Source organism: Hirundo rustica, chromosome W (assembly GCF_015227805.2).
Source record: "Hirundo rustica isolate bHirRus1 chromosome W, bHirRus1.pri.v3, whole genome shotgun sequence".
Taxonomy (NCBI): domain Eukaryota; kingdom Metazoa; phylum Chordata; class Aves; order Passeriformes; family Hirundinidae; genus Hirundo; species Hirundo rustica.
The window spans coordinates 28170247-28192522 of NC_053487.1; the positions used below are offsets into that span (position 1 = coordinate 28170247).

General features: G+C 47.7%; 1 protein-coding gene across 3 annotated transcripts in view; it reads right to left on the reverse strand.

Moving 5' to 3' along the window:
• Positions 1 to 11848: 11848 nt before the first annotated feature.
• Positions 11849 to 22276, reverse strand: part of LOC120764858 (uncharacterized) — a 43207-nt gene continuing 32779 nt past the window's right edge. Inside the window, exons 1-2 of one of the 3 annotated variants that reach the window (XM_040088974.1) lie at positions 19792 to 19879; positions 11849 to 14423 (exon numbers count right to left, since the gene is read on the reverse strand). In XM_040088974.1, the coding sequence (XP_039944908.1) occupies positions 12291 to 14312 (2022 nt within the window). In that variant the 5' untranslated portion in view covers positions 14313 to 14423; positions 19792 to 19879 and the 3' untranslated portion in view covers positions 11849 to 12290. Of the gene's footprint in view, positions 14424 to 15328; positions 15385 to 19791; positions 19880 to 22276 lie in introns of those variants that run through there. The other 2 variants (XM_040088973.1, XM_058423918.1) reach the window with 2 other exon arrangements.

A 22276-nucleotide genomic window follows, 5' to 3' on the forward strand; every position in this document is an offset into this window, starting at 1 on the left:
GAAGGCAGGGCTGACCCAATCGGCCAACACCAAAATGAGGCCCTTGTGCTGGCCAGGGATAGCTCCCCACTGAGAGATCCCCTGTGGCCCCACAGCTGGGTGACACAGGGTGGCTGGCTGCTTTCCTGGGGTTTTGCAACCTCAGAGGACAAAAAGGGGATTTTTTTGTAAGGTAGGAATTTCCTGGGAAGAAGTTGGGGAGGATCCATCCTGTGCCTGGCTCAACATCTCTGTTTTCCCTGGCCTCCCTCACCAGCCTCCACTGCCCATTTTGCAGGGAAACCACCAAAGGAAGAGAAGCATCCTGGGGTCACAGCACTGCACCGGTGCCAGGATCCAGCCCAGGCATCCATTACAGGGCAGGTGATTTAAGACCAAGCACCACTTGTGCTGTACCTCCATGGCCCCCCCAGGGCTGATGGGCATCCTCAGTCCAGCAGCCAGAGCTGATCCCAAAAATAGGTGCTGGGGTAGGGTGTCACACTCCTGGTTTGGGGCCAGGATGCCTGGGTCCTATCAGCACCCACTGCCACTGCTGTGCCAGCCACCCTTCCCCTCCTGCCTGCCCTCCACTGCAGGGCCCTGAGCTCTGGGGTGTCCAGTGCTCCAGCTGGGAACAGCAGCCTGTTCTGGGCCCCTGAGCCTGGAGGAACAGGTCAGAAAGGCTTGCTCCCTGCTGGCATGCTGCTCTCTCCTGGCCTGCAGCCATGGCTTCGCTGACGGAAGCACAGGATGAGGCCAGCCCCCATCCCACCATGCTCCTGAATCTTATGGGCTCCATGGAGGGGCTCCCCCCCATCCCCACTTCCCGTTGGCACAGCCCCATTTTGGTGCCTGCAAACGAGAGGGTTACGTGCACAGCAGGTGTGTGCACCCATGCCAGCCCCGGTGGGATGGTCCCCACCCTCTGCATGAGTCACTGCCAGCACCCAGACATGCAGCCACAGAAAAGTTTCTTTACTGCTTAAAACAGTCCCAGTGGCACCCATAGCCTGAGGTCACCGTATGCACCATAGCAGCAGGTAGGGGGTGTCGGGGCACCCCGGGGTCTGTGCACCATGTGGCAGGCAGTTTGCAGGGGCAACTGGTTTGGGCACCCCATAAGTTGTAGAATTGTACAATCATAAAAGAGTTTGGGTTGGAAGGGACCTCTAAAGGCCATCTAGTTCAACTCCAGAGATGGGCAGGGGCATCTTCAACTAGGCCAGGTTGCTCAGAGCCCATCCAACCTGGCCTTGAATGTTTTCAGGGACGGGACATCCACCATCTCTCTGGGCAACATGTGCCAGTCCCTCAACATTCTCATTGTAAAAAACTTCCTTATGTCCAATGCAAATCAACCCTCCTTCGTGTTCATGAGTGGTCCTGAGCAGGCAAGCACACTCCTGTCCCCCTGCCACCGTGGGGATGCACTGGGACCCGCTGCCATTGTAGGGCCAGGCAGCACTTGGCCTGTGCCACAAGCATCCTCCGGCTGCTGGCACAGCCCTGTGCTGCCCGTCCCCATGTCTGTAGCTGGCTGGAGGAGCCAGGTGCTCAGACAATGCTGTACCTCACGCTGGGATCAAAGGGTGCCTCGAGGCACAGAGGGGTCCCTGCCGAGTGCTGGCGGCAGCACACACAGTGCAGGAAGTCAGCGACATTGTGCTGGAAGAGCTGGCGGCAGAGGTGCAGGTACTGGAAGGAGAGGAGCATGAAGTAGATGCCCAGGCAGTAGCCGAGGAGGAGCTGCAGCACCAGCAGTGCGGTGCAGACCTTCTCATAGACATCAGTCTTGAAAAAGTACTAGAGGATGACAAGGGCTGTATTCTCCACCAGCCAGGCCACATAGTACATGGCCAGACGGCCCCAGTTCTGCGACTTGTCGATGAGGTCCTGGTCAGCCAGTTTGAGCTGCACAGCTGACCAGCAGAACATGTTGATGCTGGAGTAGAGGAGGGTGAAGTCACAGAGCACCACCACTGTGCCCAGGCAGCTGAAGTTCTTCTCGATGTCAGGCAGGCAGTTGCTGCTGCACCAGAACTGCACCCAGGGCAAGAAGAAGACTACAAGGAGGTTAGCCAGGGCAATGGGGATGATCCAGTGCTTGAAGACGGTGTTGAAGAGCATGAGGAAGGCAATGTGGGTGGAGATCTCCAGGCTGCACCACAGCACAATGCAGAGGAAGGCCAGTGGCTGAAGCTGGACCTTGTAGTCATTGTACTTGACCTGGATGGCCAGAATGTTGCAGATGAGTGCTCTGTAGGTGACTGACACCAGGCAGATGGCCATGAGGATGGCTGCAGAGGGAGAGAGCAGGGGAATCAGGCAGTGCTGGAGACCGGGCTGTGTCCAGCTTCTCCACTGCCTGTGTCTGGTTCCGTCCCGCACCGGGCGGGAGATGACCTCTGGCTAGCTCGAGTCAACACAACCACAGAAGGTCCCAGTTCGTTTCGGCTTCTCGGCTTAGCAGCTGGACCCAATAGTGTTGTGACAGCCAACAGCAGCAGAAGAGAAAAGGCTGGCTCTCAGCTTAGCAGGTTAAAAGATGTTTATTAGCTCAAGAGCTGAGGAGCAGAGAGGCTCAGAGCTCCGAGCTGAGTGGCTGAGAGGCTGAGAGCTGAGAGAGTTTTTTCCTCCCTCCTACCCCCTATAAGCGGGGGAGGGGTTCCAGGGAGGACACAACAAAACAACAAATCAGGGAATTCAGGGGGTAACAAGGTGTGCCCACCCCCAAGCCTTGGACCACTAAAATCCAAAGCTAAAGGAATTCCCCCCAGGGGGCCTATCACCTGAAGCCCTCTCCCTGAGATTTCGCAACCTGGGAGGGCTCCTCAAAGTGATAGACAAGCTGCCCCAGAGAGGGGGATTGGGGCAGAGGGGATGTTACAAGTCAGGTGAGGAGTGGGAGGACTGACACAAAACACCTTATTATACAGACAACACAAAAAGGGTTACAACATTGGGGATACAGTGAAATGAACCATAACATAAACTTCTTATAAAAACCTAATAAAACAGTTCTGCACCACCACAACTGCCTGGGGTGCAAAGTGTGGGGTGACAACCCCAGGTGGGAAACATAGGGTGCCAATCCTGGGTGAGAAGTACAGGGTGCCAAATGCCTGAGCTCACAGCAGAAGGCTCAGCATGAGCACTGCCAGAACAGCTCACGGATGGTGGTGATAGTCCCCATGATGAGGTGGCTGTGGGGGAAGTTGCTGGCAGCAACCCAGATTCTCCCTACACCAATAAAACACAAGCCTTGGCCAAACCAAAGCCATTTCTGTGGTTGGACCATGCCCCCAATGCCCCTGCCTGTGAACTGCCGAGGAGTCTGTAATCCGACCCGGATAGCTGCTATCTTCCCAGAGAGAGAAGTCCCGCTAGAGACAGCCTTTCCGGGGGTCTCAGGCAGTCTCCAGCTGCTGGGCAGCCTCGGCAAGGCACAGCCAGGGGCTGCAAGTGATTCAGCTCTTAGCAGTGATTTCAGCTCTGCCTTGTGAGGTTATCCCAGGCCGACTCAAGGGACAAAGAGACAGAAGCGCTGTGTAGCAATTCCACAAGGTAGCTTTTATTATCCTGTGAAGGGTTTGCCAGGGATGGCAGCTCCCTACTGAGCAGGGTAAACTCTGGGGTATTTATGGGGGAAAGCAGGGGTGGTACCAAAGGGGAAGAACCAATGGGTTTGGGGAGGTATATCAAAGTATTATGGGTGCCTTGCTCTGACCTGAGAGAGAACTGCCTCATCTAGGTCCTCTCTCCCAGGGAGGGGTTGAGATGAGCTTATCACATTCCATTCAAGGGACATCCCTCCAAGGCAAGGGCCTGGGAGCCTCATCCACCTCGGCACCTGCCCTGTGCAGGAAATGCTGCTCAAGGGTAAGTGGAGCACAGTCTGTACTGCAAGGGCCCCTCTGCCTTCATCCCAGCCAAGAGCCACGCCACTCGTAGCCCCAGAGGCATCCCAAGAGCCAGCCCCATCCGAGGGCTGCAAACCCAAGGTCATTTATAGGGAATGCCAGCAACTGCTCACATTCAGCACAGCCAAGAATACCATGGAGAAAAATAGAAGAGTGCAGCTGGTCCCATCTATGGTGGCTGCCAGCTGCAAGGGAATCACCCAAAACACATCATTTGGTATCTACTTCCTGCATCTACTGCTAGAGGAGCACTGGTACTCATTCTTCCTGTGTGTCTGCAACTCCCCAAAATGCCTTTGCAGAGAGCTGTGGCAAATTAGGGGGTTTCTATGGGGCATCTTCTGTGCTTCCCTTTTCATGCACCTGCTGTGGGCACAGATGACAAGGTCTGGGCTCCCAGCACTGCTGGGAGAGCGGGTGGGTGAGGGCAGCTCCTTCACCCACCACAGTAATTGGAATGGTGCAGGAGCACACCTGCGTGCCCAGCTCAGTGCCATGCCAAAATGGGAGTTAAAAGTTTGCTCTGGCATGTCCACCCCCAAGCACATAAACATCCTGGGAGCAGGCAAGGGAGCCTCAGAGTAGGAGTGCTGGGCTGGGAGCTCTGGCTGCTGAAAAATGTGCAGAAATAGATACAGTGGAGGGACTTGAGGGAAGCCAGAGCCTGTAGCTAGATGGAAAAAAATTAATGGAGACTGGAGCAGGTTAGAGTAGGGACCTGACCTTCTTATGAGACATGGCACTGGGTGGATGGCTTGGTTCTGGAGGGCAGATACTCACAAGCACGGGGCGGGGAGCAGAGCCTGCCACCTCAGTCATGCCTGCTCTTTCCCACTTTGCATCACTGCAAACAGGAAAAAAGAGCTGATGGCTGCCCAACTTCTGTGGGTTGTGCTCCACATTTAGGGGAGTCCAGTGGAAGCTGTGTCCCCGGGAATGACTGTTTGGATTGCCTGAATGTCACACCAGCACAAGCAGCTAAGGAGCTGCCACCATGCTCCAGTGGGGTTCCTGGGGAGCCCGCATGCCAGGTGCCCTTACCTCGGGCAACAGGGACGTACTTCTCCAAGACGCTGCTGTAGAGCTGGAGAGTGAGCTGCGGGGTGGAGCCCAAGAAGGCCTGGATGATCGCCATGCACTTGAAGGCGTTGTGGTGTGTGGCCAGGTGGTGCTCCAAGTGGCCTACCTCCTGCTCCATCTCCACCTCGTAGGCTGCGTAGCCTTTCCACAGCCGCTGCTTGCAAGTGATGGTGACATAGGGCTCCTCCTCCCTCCCTGACCAGCAGTACACCAGCAGGGCCTCCACACACCTGTGGGGACACAGGAGCTGTCACCCCACCAGCCTTCCTGCTGTCTTTCACTGCCAGCACCTCCAGCCCCACCTTGCCTGGTGCTGGCCAGACCCCACTCCTGCTGAGTGCAGCCCAACTGTTTTGGGCAACTGTCCAGCAGTGCTGTGGGCAGTCCCTGACTGGTCACACCAGGACCATGGGGATGCCAAGTGGCTGCTCCTCTGCTCCAGCATTCAGGGTGAATCATGTGTAGCAGAGGGGCAACAACTGCTCCATCGAGGGGTGAAACAGCTGCTGAAAGAGGTGCAGCATCCAGGGTACAAAGCAGTGACTGCTGGGAGCTACAGCTACAGGAAGGTGTTAATCGCCCTTGGGTTCTGTTTTCCCAACTGGCAAAAACTTCTTCCTCTAAGCAGAGGCAAAAGAAACTGAAATATCAGAATTGAATATCAGTTTTCTTTGATCTCTCATCTTGAGCAGAAGGCTTCCACACTTCCTCCCTGGTGGGGACAGCAGGAGGGAGAGTGCAGGGTGAAGCCGTGTGAGGCATGGGCAGATAAGGCAGCGCTTCCGCAGCCCCTTCTTTGCAGGCCCTCACGTGTGAGTAGGGGGTGTGACTTTCTGCCATGCCTGCAAGGACAGGGGCACCCCCAGCCCCTCCACACGGCTGTGGGGTGGGTGTGTGTAAGAGTCTCCTGGGTGTGTGGCTGGATGGGACAGGTGGTGATGAGAGATCTCTGGAGTCAAGGCTGGTCTTAGAGCATGTGGTTTATTGCATAGGTCGTGAGTGAAAGGGCCCTGATGAGAGCTGCCAGCCGCAGCTCAGAGCAGGCCCATGAGAGAGAGAAAGAGTGTCCTAGGGTAACTTAATGATGCTTGTATCCCCAATCGTCTGTTCTGTTTGTGCTGTATATTGAGTCCTGTGCCTTTAAGACTGGTTCTAAGAGCAAGGAGAAGCGCGGAGTTTGTTTTGAGAAAACTGCCTGACTCCTCCACATTCTTCTGCAGATGGGGTGTTTGGCAGAGAATTTTTTTTACTTTTAGTTAGTTTCAGCTAGCTAGGGCAGAGAAGTTCCCCGGACTGTTTTTTTTTTCCTTTTTCTTGGAACTGTTTAAACCTGCTCTGGACTGAAAACCCAGGGGAGCACTGGGGGCTGCACCTGCGGCCCACCGGGGCCTGGACCTCGGCATTTTCCAGCAGCGCCGGAGAGACTGGGACTGAAGAGAGACACTGAGAGAGAGCTGAGCTCCACCCATGGCAAGGACTTTCTCAATTTGCCATCTCACTTCAGAAGGAGAGGTTTTATTGTTTCATATTATTCATTCTTTATACTTGTATGCACTTCATTTGTTTAGTAAAATAGTTTTTTCCACTTCTCTCCAAAGAGGTTTTTTTTTTACCGGACCGGTTGGAGGGAGGGGCCACTTGGGTTTGCTTCCTTAGAGGGATCCTGTTCAGGGGTTTTCTCCCAAATTTGTCCCAAACCAGGACATACTTCTAAGTGGTGCCCAACGCGGGGCTCAAGAGAGTAGAAAAAACTTGTATTAATTATTATTAACTGCATTTTTTGGTTGTCCTTTGGGCAGGGATTAAACAGTCAGTGGCCATGTTGCTTCTTGAATTCCTAATGTCTCTTAGAATGGAGTCTTTTCTGCATTTCTGTTCCCTAGGCTTTTTTGAGGTCTTAATACCTTTCTGGTCCCTAGGTTTGTTTTCTTACCCAGAAATAGCTCCAATATTGTCCCTAACATACAGCTTTTACACTAGGGATGCACAAATTAGAATAGTTATTTTGCTGGGTTCGGTGATTATGGTTTACAAGAAGCTTATAAAGATACTGGAGTTTGTTCTGGGTATGTTCGGTTTATGGTTTTTTCGTCCTACCCTGCGTCCTAGTTCCAGCAGCATGTTTTGGGGATTTATCAACAATTGCACCCAGTTTGTTAGAGGAGGAGTAGGGGATGAGGCTCTTCAGCCTCTTCTTTCCTTCTTCTCTTTTGAGTCAGTTACATCACTTTTGGAGAATGTTCAGGGTCTCCTGAATGTTAAAGACCCAACCTTCCTGGTATTTCACCTGGTGAGCTTCCTCTATATGGTTTATAGCTTTTCTAGAATGAGTCACACACTGCTAAACACTGTAGGGCAGCAGATAGAGGCAAGGGAGCAGGGAGATAAATCAGTCACTCAGGCTGCAGCCAATCCCACAGCTATTCAGGCTGCAGCTAGACCAGACAGTGAGGCTAAGACACTGGCAGTTGCTGCAATAAAGAAAGGAAAGAAGCACGCGGACAAAACTGATTGACCAGTAGACGATGATTCAGGTGAAGGATCCTCAATGCCTCCTGACACCCAGTCAGGAGTCAAACCAACTGACACACAATCAAAAGCGAAAGCAACTGTTGATACACAGTCAGAAGCCAAACCAACTGATACAAAATCGGCAGCCCAACCAACTGGCACAAGATTGGGAGTCCAACCAACTAGTACACGATCAGAAGCCCGACCAACTGCTGCAAGATCAGGAGCTACTATTGAGTCCTTTTCCCTGAAGGACCTTCGTAGCCTAAGAAAGGATTATACTATACGACCTGATGAATCTATAATTAGTTGGTTAGTCCGTCCTAGGGATGCTGCAGGCGAGGCTACAATGCTGGATGGCACTGAAGCAAGACATCTGGGATCCCTATCACATGATCCAGTTATTGACCAAGAAATGATGAGGGAGGCTAGTCCTTGCAGTCTCTGGGAACGGGTCCTGGGAAGTGTGGCACAAAGATATCTGTGTGCCGACGATCTCTATATGCAGCAAACCCAGTGGAAAACCATTGAACAAGGGATTCAGCGCTTGAGGGAAATGGCAGTGGCAGAGATTGTCTTCTCAGATAACATAAACACTAAGAACCCCGACTTGGTACCATGTACACCTGTGATGTGGCGAAAACTTGTACGACTTGGGCCACAAGAATACTCCTCTGCTTTAGCAATAATAAAGTGGGATGAGACAGAGGAGACCGTGCTTGATATGGCAAAAAAGCTCCGAACATATGCAGATGCCGTGCATGGTCCAACACATGCAAGAATTGCAGCTCTGGAAACACAGGTGCGGGGATTAGCAGACAAGATGGAGGAGAATCACAAAGAACTCAAGGAGGACATTCTCCAGATCTCTGCAATACAGGTCAGAGGCTCTGGCACCACACGCAAACATTCCCTAGATAGAGAGGGAAAAGGCATCCCACGGGCTAAGCTGTGGGTCCTCCTGCGTGAATGTGGAGAAAACATGAAAAGATGGGATGGAGAATCTACTGATGCTATGACACAACGGCTGCATGAATTGTTGGATGGCAAGACTGTGAGAGGAAGTTCCAGCAAGAAGGAAGCAGCTCCGGTTACCCAGGGAAATAAGGATAATCAAGCTTAGAGGGGCCCTGCCTCTAGCCAGGTAGAGGCTAGGGAAAACCGTGTTTTTTGGACTGTGTGGATTCGTTGGCCTGGCACATCAGAACCACAAAAATATGAGGCCTTAGTTGACACTGGTGCACAGTGCACATTACTCCCATCAAGACATGTGGGGGAAGAATCTGTTTCCATTGCTGGGGTGACAGGGGGTTCACAAGATTTTACTTTGGTGGAGGCTGATGTGAGCCTGACTGGAAATGAGTGGAAGAGACACCCTATTGTGACTGGCCCAGAAGTTCCATGCATTTTGGGCATAGACTTGCTCCGAAATGGGTATTTCAAAGACCCAAAGGGATTTAGGTGGGCATTCGGGATAGCAGCTGTAGAGACAGGGGGTGTTAAGCAGTTGAATACCTTGCCTGGACTATCAGAGAACCCATCTGCTGTAGGTCTTCTGAAGGTGGAAGAGCAACAAGTGCCAATTGCCACTTCAATAGTGCATCGCCAACAGTACAGAGCAACTCGAGATGCTGTGATTCCCATCCACAAGATGATCCGTGAGCTGGAGAGCCAAGGGGTGGTCAGCAAAACCCACTCACCCTTCAACAGCCCCATCTGGCCTGTGCGCAAGTCTGACGGAGAATGGAGATTGACTGTGGACTACCGTGCCTTGAACGAAGTGACTCCACCATTGAGTGCTGCTGTGCCGGACATGCTGGAACTCCAGTATGAGCTGGAGTCCAAGGCAGCAAAGTGGTACGCCACAATTGACATTGCTAATGCATTTTTCTCCATTCCTCTGGCTGCAGAATGCAGGCCTCAGTTTGCCTTCACATGGAGGGGCGTGCAGTACACCCGGAACCAACTGCCCCAGGGGTGGAAACACAGCCCCACCATCTGCCATGGACTGATCCAGGCTGCACTGGAAAAGGGTGAGGCTCCGGAACATCTACAGTACATCGATGACATCATTGTGTGGGGAAACACAGCAATGGAAGTGTTTGAGAAAGGAGAGAAGATCATCCAGATTCTCCTGAAGGCTGGCTTTGCTATCAAGAAGAGCAAAGTTAAGGGACCTGCTCGAGAGATCAAGTTTCTGTGAGAAAAGTGGCACGATGGAAGGCATCAGATTCCCACTGAAGTCATCAACAAGATCACAGCAATGTGTCCACCAACCAACAAAAAGGAAACACAAGCTTTCCTAGGCGCCATAGGTTTCTGGAGGATGCACATTCCTGAGTACAGCCAGATTGTGAGCCCTCTCTACCTGGTCACCCGCAAGAAGAATGATTTCTACTGGGGCCCTGTCCTGGTTTGGGACAAATTTGGGAGAAAACCCCTGTATAGGATCCCTCTGGGAAGCAAACCCAAGTGGCCCCTCCCTCCTACTGGTCCGGTAAAAAAAAAACCTCTTTGGAGAAAAGTGGAAAAAACTATTTTACTAAACAAATGAAGTGCATACAAGTATAAAGAATGAATAATATGAAACAATAAAACCTCTCTTTCTGAAGTGAGATGGCAAATTGAGAAAGTCCTTGCCGTGGGTGTAGCTCGGCTCTCTCTCTCAGTGTCTCTCTTCAGTCCCAGTCTCTCCGGCGCTGCTGGAAAATGCCGAGGTCCAGGCCCCGGTGGGCCGCAGGTGCAGCCCCCAGTGCTCCCCTGGGTTTTCAGTCCAGAGCAGGTTTAAACAGTTCCAAGAAAAAGGAAAAAAAAACAGTCCAGGGAACTTCTCTGCCCTAGCTAGCTGAAACTAACTAAAAGCAAAAAAAGATCTTTGTCCTGCAGTCTCTCCAAGCCTCCGCCGAACATGCTGTCCGCAGAAGAATGTGGAGGAGTCAGGCAGTTTTCTCAAAACAAACTCCGCGCTTCTCCTTGCTCTTAGAACCAGTCTTAAAGGCACAGGACTCAATATACAGCACAAACAGAACAGACGATTGGGGATACAAGCATCATTAAGTTACCCTAGGACAGGCCCTGAACAGCAACAAGCCTTTGCCCAGATCAAGCAGGAGATCGCTCATGCAGAGGCTCTTGGCCCAGTCATGACGGGACCAGAGGTGAAGAACGTGCTCTACTCAGCAGCTGGGAACAATGGCCTGTCCTGGAGCCTTTGGCAGAAGGGGCCTGGGGAGACTCGGGGCCGACCACTGGGATTCTGGAGTCGAAGCTACCGAGGGTCTGAAACCAGCTACACTCCCACAGAGAAGGAAATCTGGGCCGCCTATGAAGGAGTTCAAGCCGCCTCAGAAGTAGTAGGCACTGAAACACAACTCCTGCTGGTACCTCAACTTCCAGTGCTGGGATGGATGTTCAAAGCAGAAGTTCCCTCTACCCACCATGCCACCAATGCCACATGGAGCAAATGGATTGCCCTCATCACTCAGCGCGCCCGTATTGGAGACCCAAATCGCCCTGGGATTTTGGAAATAATTACAAACTGGCCGGAAGGTGAAAACTTTGGACTCATGGATGAAGAGGAGCAGGAACAAGTGACACGTGCTGAAGAAGCTCCACCATACAACCAACTGCCAGCAGAAGAAACACGCTATGCTCTTTTCACTGACGGTTCCTGCCGCATCGTTGGGATGAAACGAAAGTGGAAAGCAGCTGTATGGAGTCCCATAAGACAGGTTGCACAAGCCACTGAAGGAGAAGTTGGGTCAAGCCAACTCGCTGAGCTCAAAGCTGTTCAACTGGCCCTGGACATTGCTGAAAGAGAGAAGTGGCCAAAGCTCTACCTCTACACTGATTCGTGGATGGTGGCCAATGCTCTGTGGGGATGGCTGGAGAAGTGGAAAAAGGCCAACTGGCAGCGTAGGGGAAAACCTATCTGGGCTGTTGATGAGTGGAAAGACATTGCCACTCGGGTAGAGAAGCTACCTATCAAAATCCATCATGTAGATGCCCATGTCCCCAAGAGTCGGGCTAATGAGGAGCACCGAAACAATGAGCAGGTAGATCAGGCTGCAAAGATAGAGGTGTCAAAGATAGACTTAGATTGGCAACACAAGGGAGAGGTGTTTCTAGCTCGATGGGCCCATGACGCCTCAGGCCATCAGGGCAGAGATGCCACCTATAAGTGGGCACAAGACCGAGGGTTGGATCTAACCATGGACAGTATTTCTCAGGTTATCCATGACTGTGAGACGTGTGCTGCCATCAAGCAGGCCAAGCGGGTGAAGCCCCTATGGTATGGCAGGCGATGGGCCAAGTATAAGTGTTGCCCGATCCGAAGAAAACACAAACAACCGAAGTCGTTTATGCGGTGCTTTATTGAGGGCCCGGGAGTCTGTGGACTAGCGTCCAAAGACAAGACCCCATCTTTACTGAAAAATCACGGGGTTTTTATATGTTTCTTTACATGATTTCTTCATCATTACAAATTCTTACTTCACTTTTACCACCTGGTACAATTATCTTTCTGACATTTAGGTTTCTGCCAAAGGTACATTCCCTAGATAAATGGATACACTCCTTAGCTACACTGCTTACATTACAAAATCTGCTATAAAGTTCATCTGCAGGTTACATGCGGCCTACCAAGCCTTAGCATGACTACTACTACTAATGTCAACTACTGTCAATTCTTAACATTTGCTACTAACTTAATACAGTTTATTGAATAAGATGAATGTGATGGCAACATAATTCCCCCCTTTTGAGCATTCTTCAGTCTTCTGCAAGAATGCTCAACTCTTAGTTATCGTTGGGTCTTTCAAATGCTGGATTTTCTCGCCCGACGGCAATTTCATACTTCGGAGGAGGCGAGTACTTCTCATTATCTCTTGTTAAGGCCCTCATCACTCTTCTGGTGCATCTTGTTTCTCTTTCAATGACTCCTAAAACACACTTATACACTAACCAAATAATTAGTAGTAAGACTGCAAATAACAGAACATTCTGTATCACTGATGACACCCATCCAGAAACTGAAAGTCCTAAAGATTTAAAAATTTCTCCAATCCAATTGTGTTGTGCCTCCTTCTCAATGTCTCTTGTTTTAAATTCAATTGTTTCTAATTGAGAAATATCTTTTTCTACTTCTAAAGTCATGTTTGGAATATGGATGCAACAATGGTCAATCTTTGTTTTTAAATACTGACACACACCATGCTCTTTTAACAATAGCATATCTAAAGCCATCCTATTCTGTAAAGTCATTCGGGATGTGGCTTGCAATTGTGAATTTATATCTTTGAATCCTTTCTTAGTGGCTGCTGCTAATCTTTCAGTTTGCCCCAGCAATTTGTACAGCATTTCTCTGTTCCTAAAAGCAGCTACAGGTGTAAAGAGTGATTCTAGAACCCACCCAATTGCAACTCCAGCGTCAGGTTCGTGCCATTCATCTTCAATTGGTATGTCATCTCCAATTTCCCGTTTCATTCTTCCTCTAATTTCTTCCCAAGTTAAATTTGACTCTTTCCAAAAGGGGCATAATGTGGGAACCCCTAATGTTATCTGGGTTACCGGCCCGTCTACTGGCATATGAGTAGTCCAATGTCCATGTCCTGTCACCCAGACTAGGTTCCCGGGACTTCTTACAGTAGTAGTTTTACAATCCCATCGGCCCCTAATCTTTCCTTTAAGTGAATGGTTATATCCCCTACACTCACATCCCCATTGTAACAAAATTTTTACTGGCTCTATCCCTATTTGATTTTTAGTATCACAAGTAAGAACTTGAGAACAATTCCATAACCCTACTGCTCTCCCCTTCTGGCGAAACTTGTCTTTCTGCGATGATTTCTTTCCATAGTCTTGTTCTCTTTTTCCCTTCCATTCTATGCACCAGTTTACCTTTCCTAAGTAACTATATGTTTCTAACAAACTGGGTCCCCAAATACTTTTCCATTCTTCCATGGTGGTTATTTTAGTATCATTTTGACATACCTCTTCTTTCTCATATCTGTTTTTCCATACCCTAGATACTTGGCAAGGATACGTTGTCTTTTCAGGTGTTACTAAACACCTTCTTGGTATCTGTGGGTGATCCCATGCATAATAACCTGGCATCTGTTCACACTGCTCTTTGGATACCCTAGACGAACCTAAGATCGCACATACAGTTACCCATTCCCCTTTTTCCTTGGTTTCAACTTTGCAATTCCACGTAACATTTACAGTGGCATTCGGCAATTGTCCCACAGGAACAATTCCCCATGGGATTGGTTCTCCTGCTGCTTTTGGGAGTGGCAAGCATGCTGTAATTCGGGATACGTTTTGCACCATTCCAAAATCTCTGATTAATCCTACTACTAGGTTCTCATGACCTTTCCTATCTAGATCCGTTTCTATCTCGGGCTGTCCCGTCCCTTCCATTACTTGCCTTGTCACTCTTCTTCTCTGAACCTTTGCTCTTCGTGCATCCTTATCCCAAACCGTGACTATATTGGCACCTTTCTTCCAGGTTGCTTGTATATTCTGGTCATTCGCTACAGAACAGGTCAGGTTCACATCTATTCCATTTATGACATCCACCACTGGTTCGGTAGCTGCAACTACAACAGAACCATTAATAAGAATTGGTTTCGTTATTACCAGTAACAATATAATCAAAAATGCTACTTTCTGCGAAAAATCATCTGCGTTGGGGAGACCAGCTGGGTTTCCCATTGTGCAGGGACTTTCTTGACTCGAGTGTAATGGATCCATGAGTCGATTCCTTCGACCTTTACTGCCGTATAGGTTGTTAGGATCACTTGCCGGGGCCCGTCCCATGTTTCCTTCAAGGGATGTGTGGACCAATTCTTCACATATACTCGGTCTCCTGGTTGAATGTCATGCACCGGGTTCTCTAGTGGCATAGGTCGGTTCCACTGCAGGGCTCCCCTTAAGGCATTAAGAGTTTTGTTTAATGACATGACATAACTAAATATTGTCTGATCCCCTTGCACATGCAAATCTCCTTTCAACACGTTAGCATGGTATGGTTTCCCATATAGGATTTCATATGGGCTAACTCCCAATCGCTCCCTGGGTTTAATTCTGATTCTGAGCAATGCTAATGGCAATGCCTGTGGCCATTGTATTTTTGCCTCTTGACAAATTTTCTTAACTTGTCCCTTAATTGTTTGATTCATCCGCTCTACCTGGCCACTGGATTGAGGTCGCCAAGGGGTGTGTAGGTCCCAAGATATATCTAGCATCCTAGCAACCTCTTGTACTATTCCTGCTATAAAATGTGGACCTCTATCTGAGGACAATCCCAACGGCACCCCAAATCTAGGAATGATTTCCCTCAACAGTGTTTTGACTACTTCCTTTGCTTGATTTGTTCGACAAGGAAAAGCTTCAGGCCAGCCTGAAAAAGTGCATACATACACTAAAAGATACTTATAGTTCTGTGCTTTTGGTAATTCTGAAAAATCTACTTGCCAGTAATCTCCTGGTTCTGGCCCCACTTGTAATTTCCCTAACTGGATCTGTTTCCTAACTATTGGGTTGTTCTTCAAACAAGTTGGACACATGGCATTCACCCGTTTTGCCAATGTTAACATCTGGTTAGAAATTACTTCTCTTTTTAGAAATTTTACTAATGCTTCTGCTCCCCAATGGCATTTGTTATGTTCAGTTTCTAAAATAGTTTTCATAATTCGGGTGGGGACTACAACTTGTCCCATACTTGTTACATACCATCCAGTTGCATTCTTTTGCGCTAGCAGCAGTGAGGCTAGTTTTTCATCATCTGGAGAATACTTTGGTTCCTGGATCAAATGTGGAGTTACAGGACTCACCTTGGTAGGTATCAAGGCCATTTGGGTCCATACTTCTCTGGACACTCTTCGTGCTGTGATATCAGCTAGTCTATTTCCTTGATAGATCTTCCCTTCTTCCTTCTGATGACCCCTCACATGCATTACCGCAACCTTCTCGGGTTGGTGTACTGCGTCTAGCAAGGCTAGAATTTCAGTTCTATATTTGATAGCAGTTCCTTGAGAGTTCAACAACCCTCGTTCCTTCCACAGGGCACCATGAATGTGCACCACCCCAAAGGCATATTTAGAATCAGTCCATATATTTACTTTCTTTCCTGAGCTCAGCATTAGGGCTCTAGTGAGTCCAATAATTTCAGCTCGCTGAGCAGAGGTTCCAGGGGTCAAGGCCTTTGCCTCTACTACGGTTGTAGCTGTTACCACTGCATATCCCGCATACCTGGTACCACTTTCCACAAAGCTGGACCCATCAGTAAACAGTTCCCAATCCGGGTTCTCCATTGGGACATCCTTCAAATCCATTCGGCTGGCATACACTTGTTCAATCACCTCCATGCAGTCATGTGCTAGTTCTCCTTCTTCCTGCTCACTGCGGAGAAATTCTGCTGGGTTAATATGATTAGTCATTTTTAAATCCACATCATCCTGTTCTCTCAGAATTGCTTGGTATTGTAGCATCCTGCTGGATGAAAGCCAGTGACCCCCCTTTTGTTCCAAAACTGCCAGTACCATGTGAGGCACAAATACCTCTATTTTCCTCCCCAAAGTCAATTTCCTGGCCTCCTGGATAAGGATCACTGTGGCCGTAACTGCCCGCAAGCATGACGGCCAACCAGCACTTACTGCATCCAGTTGTTTCGAAAAATATCCTACTGGACGTTTCCATGAACCGAGTCTCTGGGCTAGCACTCCCAGCGCTAATTTCTGCCTCTCATTCACGTATAACTGAAAGTCTTTATTTAAGTCGGGAAGGCCTAACGCCGGAGCTTCTTTCAGGGCCTGTTTCAGGTCTTCAAAGGCCTTTTTCCTCTGTCGATCCCAGTTTAGCCGTGGTTCCTTCAAAGCTTCATATAATGGTTTAGCTATAAGTCCAAAATTCAAAATCCACAACCTGCACCACCCCACCATTCCTAGAAAAGACCTTAATTCCTGATGGTTCCTGGGAAGGGGAATAGCACAAATTGCTTCCACTCGATTGACTCCCAACCGTCTCTGCCCTTGGGTGATTTCGCATCCCAAATAGATTACACTTTCCTTTAGTAACTGCGCTTTATCCTTTGACACTCGGTAGCCAGCCTGACCCAGCATGTTCAATAGAGCAATAGTCAATTTCAAACACGTTTCTTTTTCTTCTGTTGCTAGAAAGATATCGTCTACATACTGGAGAATGACATAAGAGAGAGGTGACTCTCTTACCTCGGTAGTCTTCCATTCTTCTAATTCTTTTGCCAATTGATTTCCAAATATTGTTGGACTGTTTTTAAAACCTTGAGGCAGGCGAGACCAGGTGAGTTGTCTCTTCCTTCCAGTGTCAGGACTTTCCCATTCGAATGCAAAATATTTTCTACTTTCCAATGCCAGAGGGATGCAGAAGAAAGCATCTTTCAAATCAACAACAGAAAACCATTTAAACTTTTCTGACACAGATGTTAATAGAGTATATGGATTGGCAACCACTGGGTGAATGTCTTTTACAATCTTATTGATTGCCCTTAAGTCCTGCACTAACCAGTACTTACCATTTGGTTTCTTAACTGAAAAAATAGGAGTGTTAAATTCTGATTCACATTCCTGCAAAATCCCTTGTGTTAAAAATTGAGTTATCAAAGGAGCAACACCTTTCCTAGCTTCTAATGTAATTGGGTATTGTTTTATTTTGACTGGCTCTTTTCCTTCCTTTAATTCTACTACCACCGGCTAAGCAGCCTTTGATTTACCAGGGCTCCCCGTCTCCCATACCCAAGGTACTACAGCCTGATCCACTTCAATGGGAATAGGAGAGGGATCAATTTCTTTTATTACAAACAGTTTAGCAATTTCTTCTCCCGGAACTTCTAATTTTACCCTTCCATGCTCAAATATGATTTTGACATTCAATAATGACAATAAATCTCTGCCCAATAATGGTTTGGGGCAATTAGGCATATACAAAAACTGATGGTCTAACTCCTTTCCTCCAAATTTCAAGTTTAATGGTTGTAAAAAGGGTCTTTCTTCCAATTGTCCTGTTGCTCCCACTACCTGTATGGTAGTATTGCTAATAGGTCCCAGTCTTTTATTTAAAACCGAATATGATGCCCCAGTATCAACAATAAATTCTTCTGGTTCTCCATCAATGTCAATTCTGACTTTTATATCTTGCTCTAGTCAGCTTTGATTCTGATAGTTTCCCAAAACTAATGCTTGGGCGACACCTTCTGGATTCATGGGGTAACCTGCTGAACTATTCACTGGCGTTCCTGGCATTCCTCCCAGTCCAGCTTTTACTGGACACTCATTTTTCCAGTGTCCTATCTGACGACAGAACGCACACTGATTGGGAGCAATCCCTCCTTGCTGGGGGCCAGAAGGGGCTATCCCCCGTCCTCCGAATCCAATATTCTGAAAGCCTGCCCTGCCGCGTCCAAAGCCACGACCGCGCCCAAAACCACCTCTGCCTCTTCCTCTGTCACCAGCTTGCTGCATTATAGCTAATATATTCGCCTGCTGTTTCTTGGCCGTTTCTTTCTCTCTATTATTATAAACTTTCCAAGCCACTTCCAACATTTTATCCAAGTCTCGAGTTTCATGTCCCTCTAATTTCTGCAATTTCTTACGTATATCCTCCTGTGTCTGACCCAGAAAGATTAAGGCAAGCTGCAATTTTCCTGCTTCACTGTCAATTTCCAAATCAGTGAAGCTTCTAGCAGTTTCCTTAAGTCGCTCTAAAAATGCTGAGGGTGATTCATTCTTATCTTGTCTAACTGTATACAATTTTGACCAATTTATAGTTTTGGGCATTCCAGTCCTGATTCCTTCTACTAACAATTCCTGATATTCCCTAATAGCTTCCCTCCCTGCAACCCCGTTCGGATCCCATCCCGGATCATCACTTGGTACTAGTTCATTTACGGTCGTTCCTCCAGCTAAATGCAGTCTAATCATTTCTCGAGTGCGCTCTTTCATTGCCCGCAACACCATCTCCTTTTCAGTGGAATCCATTAAGGTATCTAACAAAACCTGCATGTCATTCCAATCTGGATTCTGGGTTTTAATAATCATTTTAACCACCCATGCCACTCTTTCAGGATTCTCACGATAACTGCCTGCTGACTGTTTCCAAATCACCAGATCTCCTGGGGAGAAGGGTACTTTTACAAGCACTTTCTCTCCTTGGGGCCCCATAGCTTCCCTTAAAGGGGCGATAAGCTGGGGTTCCCCATAATTCTTACGTCCCTGTCTCGTTCGTGCCGCGAGCGGAGTATTTCGCTGATTTTGGGAAGAAACAGGGGAAGAGGTTGGAGAACGTATAGTAACCTTTTTAGTATTTCTTGGCTTTATCTCCTCCTCCTCCTCTGAACTGCTCTCTGGTAACGGTGGATACAAAGAGGAATGAGGTGAGACAGAGGGGAGGGGTGAAAAAGCAAGGGAGGGTGAGACAGCAGAAGAGGGGGGTGTAGCAGAAGTTGTACAGGGTGACACCATTAAGGACAAGTCCTCTTCTGGTCGAGAGGTTAATGCTAAGCATTGGACACATTTAGACCCTTCCTTACAGCCTCCGCACCCAGATTCTTTCGTTTCTAATACCATTATTCCACATTCCGTCTGCCACTCCTTTTTACGGCGCAGTAAATAAAACAAGTCCAAATACTGTACCTCATCCCATTTTTCATTATCTTTTAAGTACTGCATTAATGAATTCAGAGTATCATAATCTATAGTACCATTTTCTGGCCAAGACGGCCCTTCTCGTTCATATTCTGGCCACCAATGATTACAATAATCAATCATCTTACTCCTACTCATCTCCTGGAAAAACCCTTCACTTTTCCATCTCTTCAATAAACATCCTAACGGGGTATTTCCCAGTATATTCTTATCAGACTGAACCATAGACTTAAATACTTCAAGCGGCATTTTGAACCGGTTTCACTTTCAACTGTACAGCAATTTCACAAACGAGCACAACAAAAAGCAGCAGCAGCAGCAGCAATCAGCCCAGCAATATACAAGCAATAATAACCACAAGCAATATTAACAGCCTAACAGGAGAAACACCAGATAAATACCAGATAAATACCAGATAAATACCAGACCAAACCAACTTGCCGCTTCTCGACGCCGCGAAGGGCAAGTGCCGGACCTGCGCAGCTTTCGCCGCGTCTGACAGCCGGCGCCTAGGCTTCCCAGACCAACCAGACGTCTTAGCCCAACTCTGCGAGGATCGCCGCCTCGTCTTATGAGCAGGCACCCAGAACCAGAAAATAAAGCACCTTCGGGCTTACCTCTCGTGGTCGTCCACTAGGCGCAGGGGTCGGGCACGAACCGATGACTCCCGAGAATCACTCGGTGCCGGCGTGGAGTGGATCAGAACGTGAACCGCCCCAGCCACCTTCGGAGTCCCATCTGGGTCGCCAGAAAACTGTTGCCCGATCCGAAGAAAACACAAACAACCGAAGTCGTTTATGCGGTGCTTTATTGAGGGCCCGGGAGTCTGTGGACTAGCGTCCAAAGACAAGACCCCATCTTTACTGAAAAATCACGGGGTTTTTATATGTTTCTTTACATGATTTCTTCATCATTACAAATTCTTACTTCACTTTTACCACCTGGTACAATTATCTTTCTGACATTTAGGTTTCTGCCAAAGGTACATTCCCTAGATAAATGGATATACTCCTTAGCTACACTGCTTACATTACAAAATCTGCTATAAAGTTCATCTGCAGGTTACATGCGGCCTACCAAGCCTTAGCATGACTACTACTACTAATGTCAACTACTGTCAATTCTTAACATTTGCTACTAACTTAATACAGTTTATTGAATAAGATGAATGTGATGGCAACATAAGTACGGGGAAGCCTGGCAGATTGACTACATCACCCTTCCCCAAACCTGCCAAGGCAAGCACTACGTGCTCACAATGGTAGAGGCCACCACAGGATGGCTGGAGACCTACCCCATGCCTCACGCTACGGCCCGTAACACCATTCTAAGCCTTGAAAAACAAGTTCTTTGGAGGCATGGTACCCCTGAGAGGATTGAGTCAGACAATGGAACTCATTTCAAGAACAGTCTCATCAACAACTGGGCTAGGGAACATGGCATTGAGTGGGTGTACCATATCCCGTATCATGCACCAGCTTCAGGGAAAGTAGAAAGATACAATGGACTGCTAAAAACCACCCTGAAAGCACTGGGTGGGGGATCATTCAGAAACTGGGAGCAGCATCTAGCAAAGGCCACCTGGTTAGTTAACACCCAAGGTTCCATCAACAGAGCAGGCCCTGCCCAATCTGAGTCCCTACATACAGTAGATAGAGAGAAAGTCCCAGTAGTACATGTAAGAGGCTTGTTAGGGAAGACAGTTTGGATCAATTCTGCTTCAGGTACAGAGGATCCCATCCATGGGATTGTCTTTGCTCAGGGACCAGGCTGCACATGCTGGGTAATGCAGAAAGATGGAACCACACGATGTGTACCCCAGGGAGATTTGATTGTTGGGTGAGAACCATGTGTAATTATCACTGTGTGCTAAATAGTACTGCCACTGTATGTAGCTGTATATTGCATATTGTTTTTTATATAGATGTATGTGTATGTAGAGCTGGAGTATATATTAGTTTTAGGAAATTGACGATATGGGGATAAGGGGTGGAATGTCCTAGGGTAACTTAATGATGCTTGTATCCCCAATCGCCTGTTCTGTTTGTGCTGTATATTGAGTCCTGTGCCTTTAAGACTGGTTCTAAGAGCAAGGAGAAGCGCGGAGTTTGTTTTGAGAAAACTGCCTGACTCCTCCACATTCTTCTGCGGACAGGGTGTTCAGCGGAGGCTTGGAGAGACTGCAGGACAGATTTTTTTTGCTTTTAGTTAGTTTCAGCTAGCTAGGGCAGAGAAGTTCCCTGGGCTGGTTTTTTTTCCTTTTTCTTGGAACTGTTTAAACCTGCTCTGGACTGAAAACCCAGGGGAGCACTCGGGGCTGCACCTGCGGCCCACCGGGGCCTGGACCTCGTCATTTTCCAGCAGCGCCGGAGGGACTGGGACTGAGGAGACACTGAGAGAGAGCTGAGCTACACCCACGGCAAGGACTTTCTCAATTTGCCATCTCACTTCAGAAAGAGAGGTTTTACAGGAAAAGATTTTGCAGAAATACTTTACTTGCCCATATATTTAATTAAAATAGTTAATTCAAAATGAAAAAAATTTTGCAAATTACCCTTATAAATATTACAAGAAAAATCTCTAATTATTAATCTTTTAAATTAATTTAGAAACTTTAAAAGTATTATACCCCTAAAAATAATTTGTTTTTATAAATAACTCAAGGAAATCTAAGAACATCATAGCCATATAGCAAAATCCAAACACCAAAAAATAGAAATCAAATTTTAAGAAAGTCTAAAAGCCGTATCTCAAAATAAAACTAACAGCTATCTGCATCTTTTTTAAAATTCATATTTCATATTAATAAGTTCTTTATATGTTACAGGTTTAGGAAAGAGAGCAAAGACATCTCTACTCAAGAAAAAGTTCTACTCAATTGTAAAAATACTAATCTTTTTCCTTTTTCTCAATAGCAGCTGTATTGTCACATACATTAAATCAAACTAAATTCTTAAGTTTTATAGAAAATAGTAATGCAATGACAAACCTTTAACCATGCATCTTGCATCAAAATACATCAGCACTTGTAAAAAGTATCTCACATATCTCAAAATCAGGCAAAAGCAGTTGTGCAATCATACCCAAACTACCAAACACTAG